The sequence below is a fragment of the Coregonus lavaretus genome (genome assembly GCF_964263955.1).
Source record: "Coregonus lavaretus genome assembly, chromosome: 38".
NCBI lineage: Eukaryota > Metazoa > Chordata > Actinopteri > Salmoniformes > Salmonidae > Coregonus > Coregonus lavaretus.
In genome coordinates, this window is record NC_140025.1 from 3,208,589 (window position 1) to 3,223,938 (window position 15,350).

General features: G+C 44.3%; 1 protein-coding gene across 1 annotated transcript in view; it reads left to right on the forward strand.

Annotated features, from left to right (window-relative positions):
* Positions 1-4,554: 4,554 nt before the first annotated feature.
* The window catches only part of LOC311112479 (gamma-aminobutyric acid receptor subunit gamma-3-like), a gene marked incomplete at both ends in the record, with an annotated part of 50,916 nt that continues 40,120 nt past the window's right edge, over positions 4,555-15,350 (forward strand). Inside the window, 2 exons of the mRNA XM_084155615.1 lie at positions 4,555-4,607; positions 5,190-5,341. Coding sequence (XP_084011741.1) covers positions 4,555-4,607; positions 5,190-5,341 — 205 coding nt within the window. The remainder of the gene's footprint in view (positions 4,608-5,189; positions 5,342-15,350) is intronic.

The following is a 15,350-nucleotide window of genomic DNA, read 5'->3' on the forward strand; positions in this document are numbered from 1 at the left end:
CTGTCTTGTCTTGGGTTCATGGGAGATGTCATGGGTTCATACTGTCATTTGCATGAAGCTTTTAGAGAGATACTCTAACCATGTTTGCCTTGGTATTCCTTCTTTATACCTACTGTACATTGCTTTAATTCAACAATTACATTTTGAAAGTGAAAATCAATGACATTTTGAAAGTGAAATTTGACAAGGACCTTTTGAAATGCTGCAGTGTGGACATTTGTCCTGGCCTCAAATTAATTGAAAACTGTCATGGCATTTATGTTGTTGTTTATAACCTTGTCATCTTGAAGAGTAAGAGACTGAGGAATACCTGCTGTGTTAGTAGTATGAAATAAGATATCGGAAGCTAGGATGTTAAGGAAAGTGGAGAATAATGTCATTTCCAGTCAATTTGTATAATACTGCAGCCAAATCTCTCTTATCTCTATTGGATACATATGTTGTTATACTTTTGTCATTTTTGCCCATCACACATGTACTGTTTGTACAATTTAAAATGTTACTATTTCTTACCTCTATCTATATAATGTACAGATTAATAATTTTTGACAAACTTGGGTCTAACTGTGGAGACAGAAGCAAAATAAGACAGCAAGATACAATTCTGTGATGTAATTGATGATACAGTCAAATCAACCTGGGTGAAAGCGCACAGTCCGAACATTCTAATCATTACCAAGTTATAAAATGGTTGATAGATAAGGTCTGACTTTTTCAATTGCAATGTAAGTGTTTTCCTAAACTAGAGGGAGTAGATGTCTACTTTGAAGTATTGAGCTGCCCTTTTGGTGTGAAAGGTTGAACTCATGTACTGTAACAGGATACGTTTTCAGGGTCGTGTTCATTAGGCATCAAATGGGGAAAAACTGACTGAAACAGGGAGGGACTTCTTGGATTTGTCCAATAAGAAACACTTATTATCGTTTTCTGTTTCAAAACATTTTGCTACGATGTGCCCTACTGAACACAGCCCTACAACACTGCTGTCCTATCCTCATTGTGTCATGACCAGATTGGCTCCAGTCCCTGAAGTCGGCTAGGATCTAATTAGCCTGGGATAATGAGCTTGTACCTGTTAAACACTCTATCTGATATGGCCTCTGGAGAGAGAACCAACCACAGGGGACAGACCACCCACCCTCACCCCAGGCCCAGAACGCTTTGTTCAGGGTACGGGAAGGAGAGCATGTGGGTAGGGCTCTGGGGCATGGTGCCTCTGTGGTAACACAGAAAGAAGAATAATGGATGAAACAAGAAATAATAAATTTGAGCTTCAAGGCCACCGTACTGGGGAGAAAAAAGAATCCCTACTTCAGTAAAAGATGGAGATACAGCCTATATGAAAGAAGCTGTTCCTGAGAATCATATAAACTCGTTGACACAGCATGTACAGAGAGAGAATAGATTAATAATTATGGATATGATGATGGATAATATTGGTGACGGATGGATACTTTAAATGTCACTGACTGTACAGTTCTCATTAAAGTGTCATGTTGTAGATAACGCAATAACTGTACATGTATTATTATTATTATTTTATATTCAAATCCAACAAAGACATTCTTCATGAATATAGAGACAGTGACTAAAATACCTCTTTATTTGTATGTCTCTATGTGACATCTTGTATTAAAGGATTAATCCACACAAAAAACCTATTTTTTTCATTAGTCCACTGATACAGCCCCAAAATTGTTTTGCATGTCAGCAATCAAGTTTTCAAGATAAAGGACTTTTACAAAGTAAATTGTCACATCATTAAATGCTGTCATCCCATTGCAAATCAAACCTATTGAAATGATTGTCAGATACTGTATATTAATTAGTTATGTGTACTATTCTCCCTGTACTGGTGTAAATGTGTACATAATTTGAGGTTGCAGTCATTTTTTTATTTTTTTTTGCACTTGACAATGAAGCGTCCCTCTGAAAAGAAATCCAACAATCAGACTTAAAGTACATATTAATGGAACAAATGTGACATGACCCCATGGAGGTGTCATGTATGAGCTATCCCTTGTTACTAATAGCAACTAGCACAGGATAGGAGAGGAGGGGACTGCACTGATGACTCGCTGGATTATAGAAATATTGGCCTGTGAGGTCCTGTTGTGTGGGGAGAGAGAGGACTGATTCCATCCCATCAGTCACTGTGGCAGCCACATCTGCCATACATCTGTTTGTCAAGGATTTAGTTCCGCTTAAGTTGCTTTTCCATTCAGGAGCCCTGTGTGCTTCCCTCCAATTTAAGCCCTAACTGATGACAAATGGTGGCGCTCCTATGCAGTGGACAGCTGGGGTGCGTGTTAGCAGGCAGGGAGAAATGTAGAATTGCAATGCTATGCTGAGACAAAGACACATGATAGCTCATCGCTATGAGGATGTAGCTTAGCATAGTGCATACTCTACCACCCATCAGTGTGTCAATAAATGTACGTACATTATTTGATTAAATTAGTACACAGAAATCACTTTTTACCCTATTATTATATTATTTTTTCAGGGAAGAAATGATCAAATAGAATGGATGGATTTCAGTCACAGTAGTCTATATCCTCTGTGTATGCAAGTTGCATGTAGATAGGCTGTATCATGCAAATTGTATTACACAGTAAAGCCACATAATCCATCTATTTGAATCAAACTGGTGAGAAAGCAGGAGTATTGGTCTACTTGTTGGAGGATTTGGATGAATACATCCTGATTCAGATGTATTTATATGTCATGAACATCTTTCAAAATGCATTAGCTTGACATAATGGGAGAGATGGGTGCTTGCTTTCTAATTGGTGTGCGATTATAATATGCATCCAGGGTAAAATAAGTCTCTCTCCTTCTCCTGTGGCTGCTTTCCTGCTCCACACATGGGAAGCTGCCATTTCCTACTAGGGTAGATTATATCTGGGGTCTGAGACATCAAAAGGTAAATCCTCTGTACAGTATTATTCCACTGGCATACAGACCAGCCTGGTCTCATAGACTAGACGTAACATAGTAAAAGTAAATCCGGGAATCTAATTAGAATTATATGTTGCATTTGGTATAAGACAGATGGTTATTTGAGGCAAAGTAGGGTGGTTAGTTGGGGTGGATGGGTAGGCGTATAATGTGAACGTCTAGCAACCCAAAGGTTGTGAGTTTGAATCACGAACAACTTTAGCATTTTAGCTAATTAGCAACTTTTCAACTACTTTCTACTTTTTAGCTACTTTGCAGCTACTTAGCATGTTAGCTAACCCTTCCCCAACCCTAACCTTAAACGTAACCCTTTTAACTAATCTTTCCCCTAACCCTAACCTTAACCCTTTAACCTAACTCCTAAACTTAACCATAACCTTAACCCTAACCCCTAACCCTAACTCCTAGCCTAGCTAACATTAGCCAGCTAGCTAACATTAGCCACCTAGCTACCTAGCAAGAAAATTCGTAACATATCATACATATCGCAAATCCGTAACATATTGTACATTTAGAAAATGTGTAACATATTGTACGTTTAGCAAATTCTACAATACGAATTGTAATTGGTAACATATCATACGAAATGGGTATTGAAATTCACAAATTAATACATACCAGGGAAATATAACATATCATATAAAAACGAGGATCATGGATTTACGTACAGAATAATACGAAATGCTCTGAGACCAGGTTGGACAGACAGATATAGTAGCTATAAATTGCAATACTGCCGCCAGCCGCAGGGAGGTGGTCTGGCTTCTTAGTGCAAACTTCCTCACGTTTTTTAAATATTTTTTCAGGTTTAATCGAAAGAGGCTACTAAAACACATGCGGCCAATAGCATGACTGTCTAATTATGTGTCAGGGTTTAGCCTGCGATAGTTTACTGGACAGTTTCAGTTCTGCTTACATTTTCAGGTGTCCTAAAAACAGGGAGAGCACGACTTTGATTGGGAAAGCATTGCGGGCAACCTGCCTTTTCTCAGAAAGGGAGCAACTTTGAGAGGATATGGTGCCATTTTCCATGGCTAAATGCTTGAAAATTATTAAGTGATTATTTATCTTAAAGTAAAAGCGTTTTATAGCAATATTGATAATGATATGTGATATAAGGAGCTACGATTCGCAATGAAAAACATTTAAAAGTGAATATGCTAGTCAAAGTTAAGATGTTGATTGCATACTTTAATGTTTTTTCAATGCTTTTTACGAGTCTCGTTCTCTAGGAAGACGCCCTACTGTACCCTGTGAACGATAACGTCATCATGTCGGTGCATAAACTGGTTACTGTAATTGTATGGAACGGAAGGAGGTGGGGTGCTGCTGTTTAAGACATTGATCATTGACGTTGCAAAGAATGAACGGAGCGGCTCAAACAATCCTGGCGACATTCTGAACGCTGATGAATGAAACCTAATCCATGGTCGATTATCAGGAGATTTTATGGATTTCCTATAAGAAACTATACTCTGGGTGAATAGTTCCAGTTTATATATACCTCTCCTTCTCCTCCCTGGCTCCCTCTACTCACCGCTCTAACAACGCAGAAGTCTCCACGGTCTTCATCATAAGTCATTTTCATGAACAATGACAACCAAGTTGCTGGTGTCTTTCTTACTTCTGTCAGTCCAACGGGTGCGGTAAGTCTCGTGACTGTTACGATAATAGGCGTTGTTTTTACATATTTGTGAATTGTGGTAAAATGAATTAAATAAATTAGAGCCTATTATGTGCTATGTATGGTGCGCGCGTCTTTGGTGCAAAAACACCGACCTTCTTGCGGAGTATTAATTGAACTTCAGAGTCATTGTTTGGCCAAATAGCTATTTGTAGTGACCATTTGCATTATTAATTGTCGAACGTGTTTGCATGGCCTATTCTATCACATAATCAATAGGTAGCCTAAGTAGGTAAATACTGTAGGTAGCCTAGTTTAATTACAGTATGTATGACCGGGAGCGTCCGTAGTCATTGGTTTTGTGTAGAGATGTGTTTGATTTTGGATTATATATTTTTCTGTTCAATAAATTACTTATTGTACGATGTCAGTTTAAAGTTTGGTTTCATTTGCACTTGTTATGCACTGAATTCAAAAACCTAGGCCGGGTAAGACTATTATGACTGATCGATTTTTAATGCATGAATTATAATCTAATGTCTGTGATTTTGAGGATTTAAAAAATAAATAATACAACGGACTTATTTTTCTCTATGATGTTTAGTTCCGACCCAGACCCAAGGGACTACGATGGGGACTATGAGGACACTACTGTCAATCAGATGCTGGCTCCCAAAAACCATCAGGCCGAGGCCACGCTCATATTAAATAACTTACTTAAGGACTACGACAAGACACTACGCCCTGATATTGGAGGTGAGTTACATTTCTGTATTTTTACTGCGGATATGATAAAAAAAACTTTCAATGGAGTGTCTAAGTTGGTTTGGTGATACGCGCACCTTCAATGGCTATGGCGGAAGCGCGCTGTCCATGGTGCTGAAAGGTCCTCCTCGGGCGCGGTGCTCGCTCACTGGTGGTTTTGTGCGTGTTTTTTCCACCAACGCGCTCAGAGCTTCACCTGACAACCTAATCAACCAAGCAGGAGGAGGAAATCATTCCAGATAAACAGATACACATTTGGCCAGCCTATTTGTTTACCGGTACATTGCCAACCCAGATTACAGTAATAATAGTAGCCCATTAACGATGAGTGGTAACGATGAGTGGGGCATTGTATTGTACAGTAGGCATAGGTTAGTTTCCGTGAGACAACCATCTCCCCATCTGTCCCTTGTTGATTACAAATGGAATCTAGATGAAAGGCAGTTGTCAGAAACTCAATGCTGGTCATAAAATATTAACATTTGCACTTGAGGATAACATGCAGCCAAAGACAGATTCAGGATATTTATGTTAATGGTAACAGAGTAGGTATTGTTGATTATCTAAGTAGTAAGCCGAGTTCTTCCCACAGGGTTGTCTTCATACAGTAGACACATGCTGTTTCTCTTAGCTTCCTGAGTCTGACAACTAAGTGATAGAACTATACTGAACAAAAATATAAACGCAACAATTTCATTAATTTTACTGAGTTACAGTTCATATGAGGAAATCAGTCAATTGTATTAAATTCAGTAGGCCCTAATCTATGGATTTCACATGACTGGGAATACAGATATGCATCTGTTGGTCACAAAATGAGACTCACAATGGGCCTCAGGAACTCGTCACAGTATTTTTGTGCATTCAAATTGCCATCGATAAAATGCAATTGTGTTCGTTGTCCCTTATGCCTGCCCATACCATAACCCCACCACCACCATGGGGCCCTCTGTTCACAACGTTGACATCAGCAAACTGCTCGCCCACAAGACGCCATGCACATGGTCTGCGGTTGTGAGGCTGGTTGGACATACTGTTACATTCTTGAAAATGATGTAGGAGGCAGCTTATGGTAGAGAAATGAACATTCAATCTCCGGCAACAGCTCTGGTGGACATTCCTGCAGTAAGCATGCAAATTGCATGCTACCTCAAAACTTGAGACATCTGTGGCATTGTGTTGTGTGACAAAACTGCACATTTTAGAGTGGCCTTTTATGCTCCCCAGCACAAGGTGCACCTGTGTAATGATCATGCTGTTCAATCAGCTTCTTGATATGCCACACCTGTTAGGTGGATGGATTATCTTGGCAAAGGAGAAATGCTCACTAACAGGGATGTAAACAAATTTGTGTACAACATTTTTGAGAAATAAGCTTTTTGTGCGTATGGAAAATGTATTGGGTTTTTATTCCAGCTCATAAAACATGGGACCAAGACTTTACATGTTACGTTTATAATTTTGTTCAGTGAGCATAATTCAATACAATCGTTTGATAAATATGATAATGAGCACGACCACAGACACCACTGTTTCATTTGTATTCAGTATTCTAAAAGTTTCACATGTAGTAGGTGTACATATAATCGTGGCAACTAAGAACCAAATCTTGCGCTGTCCATGAGAGACTAATATACATTGCATGATGATGTCAGGGGCGGATTGGTCATCTGGCAATTCTGGCAGATGCCAGATGGGCTGGACCATTTTTTAGATGGGTGTGCTGGTCAACATTGACACACACCATCTTTTTATTTTTATAAAAATAAATATATGAAAAAAGTGACATGGCCGGCGGCCCATGGGCCTGTTAAGACTTTAAAATGTATCTGTTATACTAATCTGTAATGAGCCTTTGGCTGATCAGTGGGCAATGGCCGACCCCCCTACCAAGATTGTCCGGCCTGGTTTTCTGATAGGCTGAGCTGAGGTCATACAAACACATTCGAAGTCAAACGCGGTATAAGCAAAGATAACTGCTCCAACTCTGTCATCAGTTAGACAGCCAATATTATGGATGGTAAAAAAAACGGAAAGTTGGTGCCGATAAACTTCTACATTGTCACCTCACTAAAAACATACTTTTTTGGGGGTGACTAAAACCATGATTTGGTCAAACAGTAAAGTGCATTATCCTCATGATTCCTCTAATGAAAGTGTCTGCCCTGCCACCGTGCCTGTTTCGCTAGGGCCTCCTGCTGTGATGAGAAAGCCACTCTCCTCTCCCCCCATGCACTCAAGAGAAAAATATGTTCTGATTGTATAACATTTCAAAATGCAATTGCGGGAAAAACACCGCTTTGGAAGCTTCGCCCCTTTGTCCCTGTTGAAGAGAGGGGGGTCTCAGCTTTCTGTAGGTGTAATTGATATTTATAAACTCTCAATATTCACCTCAATAGCAACAATTTTACAAGCAATATATCTGAAATGGCTTTGACATATGGAGCGGTGTGTGTGAAATGCACACCGGCCATTGCGAGGGCCTACAACTGCAAAGTTTTTTGGTGACATAAAATTTACTGTTGGATGAATACATTGCTGCTAGCAGTGGGCATTATATTTATAGTTAGCTATCTAGCTAATATGCTTTGAGTCTCTACTTCCTCAGGTGTTGAACCCCAAAGTAATTAGCCTATGATATTGGTGCGCATAAAAATCCTGAAATTCTGAAGTCCTATTTTGACCGTAAAATATAGAAGCTATACTCTAATTGTCATACCAAAATGCATGGCAATTGCTGGATTAGGTTGCACATCAAAATATATTGAATCATGTATTCCTGCTTGGATGTGTTAGATGAAACAACATATTTATTTGAATAACTCAGTAGTCTATTTATAACACTTCTTAAGACATCACTATGAATGACTTCATAAGATGATTACTCATGATTTGGGTCCGACCAAATCATGGGCTGGTGCCACCAACTGTAAAAGTTAGTTGCACCAGTGACGCCATGGGATAATGTTAGTAATTAGTAATTAGTAATGAACACATAGGGTATGTGTTGATTCAGGGGAACACACAAGACAGGCACTAATTTACAATGTATCCGAAGTCATTAGCTTGGCTTTTATAACATACAAATCTTAAAGGAATAATCCACTCAAAAATGATCTTTTTTTATTTTTTTATTAGTCCACTGTTGATACAGTCCCAAAATGTTTTGCATGTCAGCAATCACATTTTCACGATATAGAACTTTCAAAAAGCTAATTGTAACTTGCCACCATATGATGCAAAACGCATCAGCATGATGATGTGGCAAGTGACAATTTGCTTTGAGTTGGTGGCGCACTCAGTGATGTGGGCTGGTGTGGAGAAAATGCCAGGGCCAGATTTTTGTCCCAGTCCACCCCGTTGCATGTAGGGGTTTTACAGTAATGACTGAAGGTCAGATGTAATGTATTACAAATAGGGCCAAATGTACTCTTTATTCTAGTTTTATTATGTATTTTTGTCTCTTATTCATGTAAACTATGTAAACCACATATTTACTGTAGACCTATGCTCTTTTTGAATGCTGTACAATGCCATAATATGCATTGTATATTCATAAACATGTATGAATATATTGCATGCCTGTAATACAAGCTGTATACTACAATGCTTTGCGCCTTGGGACATTGTATTCCCTGAGTTCAGAACTCCAACATCACCTGACAGATTATGGATATTGATGCATCTCTCGGTTCAGCTCACATGAGGGAAGTGGCTGCTTCTGTGTCCTTATTATGTCAGCTTCCTTTTGGGTTGTCAGGGGATCCTAGACAAAGTGGGTCAGAAGATTATTCCTCAGCATGCCAAGATGATGCACCACCCAGTTTGGGAATTACACCACGGTACATCAGCATCAAACTCAGGAAGTAGCATTCCTCACGTGGCACTCCTCCAGGGCAGGCACGGGAACAGTGGGGGATTCAGAGGGATTCATTCACAGAGAACAGAGTTGAACCTTGGCTGCTCCTCTAGCTTGGCTGCTCCTCTAGACCTCGATGGGGCTAGGCTGGATGTGTTGGGCTATGTTGGATGACTGACAGGGCATGTCTGCTTGAAAGATGTAAGTCACGGGTTTATTTCCAGGTTGAAGGGTGTGAGAGTGTGAGTAACACTTGATGTTGCTAATTATCTGAGTGGCATGGCCACCCGCTGCCAGCTGTTGTAGCACATGGGAAAGTGTCGCGTTAGTCAGACACGTACCTACACCAGTCTGTGTTTGTGTGTGTGTCTGGACTTGTTTTCACATTTGTCCGGACCAGAATGTCCTGACAAGTGACCAGAATGTCCTGACAAGACAGGAAAACAAGAACAATTCTGAAAAGTCAGGACATTTTGCATGTCCTGAAAAGTAATAATGCTATTTTGGGTTTAAGGGTTAAGTTTAGGGTTTGAGGTTAAGGTTAGGGTTAGGCTTAGGGTTGTGGTTTTTTGATGGGAATAAATGTTTACTCCCCAAAAAGTCCTGACAAGTAACTGAAACATGGCTGTATATGTGTGAGTGTGAGTGTGAGTGTGAGTGTGAGTGTGTGTGTGTGAGTGTGTGTGTGGGGGGAGGGGGGGGTGTGTGAGCGAGAGAAAGAAAGAGAGCGAGAGAGAGATCATGCATGTGTGTGTGTGTGTGTGTGCGCGCGTGTGTGTGTGTGTTTGAGCATGGTATGTGCAGGTGTGTGTGAGTGTGTTTGCATAGAGTGTGTGGATGGGTAAGAGGAGATCCTCACTCCAGTCTATCTTTTTGAAGTGTGAATTAACAACCCTGGCATTAGTCAGGCTGCTGTTGGAAATGATTGAAGAGGGACTTTGATTTCTGACAAAAACGCAGGTGCTTCACCGTTAAATATAAATTGCCTTCAGACACCAATGGGTTTAGAACGAGTGCAGCTGCTCTTCTCTGAACATCCCTGTTCCTGGCGGCCTATTTGTTCAACGGAAATGCTTATCCCCACCCAAAGATGCATTTTAAACATTCGTTATACATTTGCACTGATGACAATACCTCTGGAGGTGGTAGCACTACTGTGGTTCTGCACAATGCAAAGTTTGACCCCACGTCGAGTTTGAACTATTTTCTAAAAATCACACCATCCAGATTCACAATGAAGGCAATCCAAGGCCGACACTCATTTTTCTTTCTGACTTTGGATGGCTCTTATTCAGGGAGATGAACCTTGCTCACCCAGACACAGTGCTAGACTGGCTGTACAGCACAGATGTCACGATCGTCGAAAGGAGGAGACCAAAGCGCAGCGTGTTGAGCGAACATCGTAGACTTTATTAATAAGAAACCACGATCAAAAACAACAAACCAAAATTGACGATAGTGAAGTCCAATACTGATATAGACTAACAGCAACAAGGAAACAAAAACCCACAAAACCAAGGTGAAACCACACAGTATAAATATGGCTCCCAATCAGAGATAACGAGCCGACAGCTGACACTCGTTACCTCCGATTGGGAGTCATATGACTAATCAACATAAAACCCAAACATAGAAATGAAACAACTAGATCCCACATAGAAATACACCCAAAAGAAAATGACAACCCTGGCTCACAACTAAGAGTCCCGGAGCCAGAACGTCACAGTACCCCCCCCTAAAGGCGCGGACTGCGACCGCGCCTCACAACCCCACAATAGGGGAGGGCTGGGTGGGTGTTGCTCCCCGGAGGCGGTTCCGGCTCCGGGCTTGACCACCACCCCACTATAGTTACTACCCGCTTTCTTAACCTCCTCCCAATGACCACCCTCCACTTAAACCCACCTGGATTAATGGGCATCGGCAGGGCCATCGTCGGAAGGACGGGAGGCAACCCCAAAAAGTTTTTGGGGGGGGGCACATGGCTTGGGCGGCTGGGCAGCAGGAGGCTGCCACAGGGAGAAAAGGAGAGAAGGCTAACGGAGTACGGGAGCCATTGGCGAGTAGAGGGAGGGAAGTGTTTGTGGCACGGCGTGAAGGACTGATGTGTGTTGCCAGTCCGGTCCGGCCCGTTCCTGATCCTCGGTTGAGGCCAGTGGTGTGTGTTCCCGGTACGGACCGGCCTGTTCCTACTCCAAGCACCAGGTCCACGGTGTGCTACGCCAGCCCGACCCGGCCTGTTCCGGCCACTCGCACCAGGGATGCGGTGCGCGTCGCCAGCCCAGCCCGGCCTGTTCCTACTCCACGCACCAGGGATACGGTGCGCTTCGCCAGCCCGGCCCGGCCTGTTCCGGCCACTCGCACCAGGGATACGGTGCGCGTCGCCAGCCCAGCCCGGCCTGTTCCTACTCCACGCACCAGGGATACGGTGCGCTTCGCCAGCCCGGCCCGGCCTGTTCCGGCCTCTCGCACCAGGGATACGGTGCGCGTCGCCAGCCCAGCCCGGCCTGTTCCTGCTCTCCGCACTAGGCCTTATGTGCGTCCCCAGGGCCACGCATGCCCTGTTCCGACTCCCCGCACTAGCCCTGAGATGCGTGTCCTCAGCCCGGTACCTCCAGTTCCGGCACCACGCATCAGGCCTACGGTGCGTCCCCAGGGTCAAGCATGCCCTGTTGCTTCTCCCCGCACTAGCCCTGAGATGCGGGTCCTCAGCCCGGTACCTCCAGTTCCGGCACCACGCACCAGGCCTACGGTGCGCCTCAGACGGCCAGAGTCTGCCGTCTGCCCAACGGGGCCTGAACTGTCCGTCTGCCCAACGCCGTCTGAACTGCCCGTCTGCCCAACGCCGTCTGAACTGCCCGTCTGCCCAACGGCGCCTGAACTGCCCGTCTGCCCAACGCCGTCTGAACTGCCCGTCTGCCCAACGCCGTCTGAACTGCCCGTCTGCCCAACGGCGCCTGAACTGCCCGTCTGCCCAACGCCGTCTGAACTGCCCGTCTGCCCAACGCCGTCTGAACTGCCCGTCTGCCCAACGCCGTCTGAACTGCCCGTCTGTACTGAGCCTGCAAAGCCGCCCGTCTGCCATGAGCCTTCAGAGCCGTCCGCCAGACCGGATCCGCTAGAGCTCTCCGCCAGACAGGATCAGCCAGAGCCTTCCGCCAGACAGGATCAGCCAGAGCCTTCCGCCAGACAGGATCAGCCAGAGCCTTCCGCCAGACAGGATCAGCCAGAGCCTTCCGCCAGACAGGATCAGCCAGAGCCTTCCGCCAGACAGGATCAGCCAGTGCCTTCCGCCAGACAGGAGCAGCCAGAGCCTTCCGTCAGACCGGATCAGCCAGAGCCTTCCGCCAGACAGGAGCAGCCAGAGTCTTCCGCCAGACGGGATCAGCCAGAGCCTTCCGCCAGCCATGAGTGGCCAGATCCGTCAGCCAGCCATGAGCAGCCAGATCCGTCAGCCAGCCATGAGCAGCCAGATCCGTCAGCCAGCCATGAGCCGTCCAGCCAGGGTCCGCCAGAGCCGTCCAGCCAGGATCCGCCAGAGCCGTCCAGCCAGGATCCGCCAGAGCCAGCCAGCCAGGATCCGCCATTTAGCCTGGTACTGCCCCTTAGTCCGGTACTGCCCCTTAGTCCGGTACTGCCCCGTAGCCTGGTGCTGTCCCTTATCCTGGTGCTGTCCCTTATCCTGGTGCTGTCCCTTATCCTGGTGCTGCCCCTTAGTCCGGTGCTGCCCCTTAGCCTGGTACTGCCCCTTAGTCCGGTACTGCTCCTTAGTCCGGTACTGCCCATTAGTCCGGTGCTGCCCCTTAGTCCGGGGCCGCCCCTTAACCCAGTGGGGTTTAGTTGGGGGGGGGTAATGTGGAGGAGGCTAGGGAAGCTGGTGACTAAGGTGGGGTGGGGACCACGACCAGGGGCAGAACCGCCACCGTGGACAGACGCCCACCCAGACCCTCCCCTAGACTGTGGGCTGGTGCGCCCGGAGTTCGCACCTTTAGGGGGGGGTACTGTGACACTCTGGCTCTAGGACTTTTGTATGTGAGCTAGAGTGTATGTTGTTTTGTTGGGGATTTGGGTGTTTTTCTATGTTGGTAGTTCTGTTGGGTGTGTTTCTATGTTTGCAGGTCTATGGGTTATATTTCTAGGTGGTGTGTTGTAGTCTATGACTCCCAATCGGAGGTAACGAGTGTCAGCTGTCGGCTCGTTATCTCTGATTGGGAGCCATATTTATACTGCATGTTTTCCTGTGGGCATTGTGGGTTATTGTTCCGTGTTTCAGTCGTTGTACTGTTGGACTTCACTTTCGTCTTTTTGTTTTGTATTTACGTGCTTTAATATTAAAGTCATCATGTTCACTCGCAACGCTGCGCATTGGTCTCCTCCTTTAGACGATCGTGACAACAGAACAGCACACCCACTACACATTTCCACTGGGTCAGATGTGACTGCACAGCCTCCACATTTGCCCTCAGCAAATGTATTTATCTTCTCTTCAGAATGGAGATTCCAGTGATAAAACTGCATTGGCTGGATCCCAATCAGATGGAATCTGTTTTGGATATTTTGGCAAGGTCGGCTGCAGAAGTGGTGTAACTTTACCTGGATTGGATAGACTGTTATTGACTGTATGATGTTGGATGGTATTGCCATTGATTTTCTTGTGCTGTTTGCAGGGCTATTAGGCATCAATATCCTTCATGATAGCTATTTATTATTCCAGAGCCGTTATCCCCTGTTTTACGTGATGTCATCAGAGACACAGAATCCAGTTTTCTATCAAAATGCTTTCTGAACAGAGGGCCACAAAATTGGTCTGGACATTTCATCTACTCAGGTTTAGTAGATGGATAACGGTCGGAGAGTAGTAGACTTTTAGAATCTTAAAGGCTTCGCTTGGCTGCGCTAGATAGTCTCAGTCCTCTCGCAAAATCCAGTTTGCGAATGAATTGATTTCAGAACAGGGGCCCAGAAAATTGGTCTAGTCATTTGATCTACTTCAGGTGTAGTAGATGGATAATGGTCGTGGAGTAGTAGACTTTTAGAACGCTATAGGCTTAGCTTGGCTACACTGGGCAGACTCAGTCCTCTCAAGATTCTCCACAGTGACACATTGACGCAAACTTCCCGCAGACAGGGAATGCCTGATATACCCTTTCTCTATTTTAAGCCCCCTGAAATTTCATTAGATTAGATCACCCACCGGAGAGGAGAGCCGAGATTCCCAGACAGACAGACTCAATTAAATGGAATCCACATCTGATCAGGGAAGCACTCATCTCTGACTCCTCATTTAGTTCCACCATGGTCATCCCCACTTCCTGAATCTAGCAGGTGCCCAGAGAATCATGCAAGACTTTGATTGGTTTGATACGGGCGCTGCTGAGGTGCAAGGGTGTGAATGGAGGTTATCCTTATGGATGTTAAACTTCTTTAGAGTGTCTTCCACCCTCCCATTGTTAGGGATTACTAGGGTGTTTAAGGAGGGAATACAAATGATTATTTCCACAGTTGTAATGTAAAGGGCTTTGGAACCAGCTCAGTATAATCCCCAGACTTTCTGTCAGAATCTGCTGTGACATATTCAGTATAATACTAATGGAAGCTGTCTGACAATTTTAATACACAACTCATCTTTATTCTGTTTTTTTTTTTTATGAAAGAGGGGATTTAATATGGAACTGAATATGCTTCAGGGTGGTGGGGTGTGTGGGGGGAATCTGTGTGTTTGTGTGTGTGTGTGTGCGTGTGCACGTGCATGTGTGTGTGTGTGTGTGTGTGCTTACTGTTTACATTCCTCATCTGCCCTTTTAGAATGTGTAAGACAAAACATCTATAATATATCAACCAACTTGTCCCACTTCTGCAACGTACAAGATTGATGCTACAAATTACCCACAGATACATAGAAGAAACTCCTCACTGGTCATATCAAGCGACTGAGCATCCATCTTGGATTCCCATCCATCAGAAAGTAACAGAGATCACTTGACCTAATGTCACCTGTTTCCCATCAGAGAAAGTTAAGCCATCGCCTCCGGCTCTACAGTGATCAGGTTAGCGGGAGCCACAATGGCAGGACCTGAAACAGAACCACACATCCTAATGAAGATAGGATCGCCAGAGGTGCACTATACATCTTCAAAGTCTCTC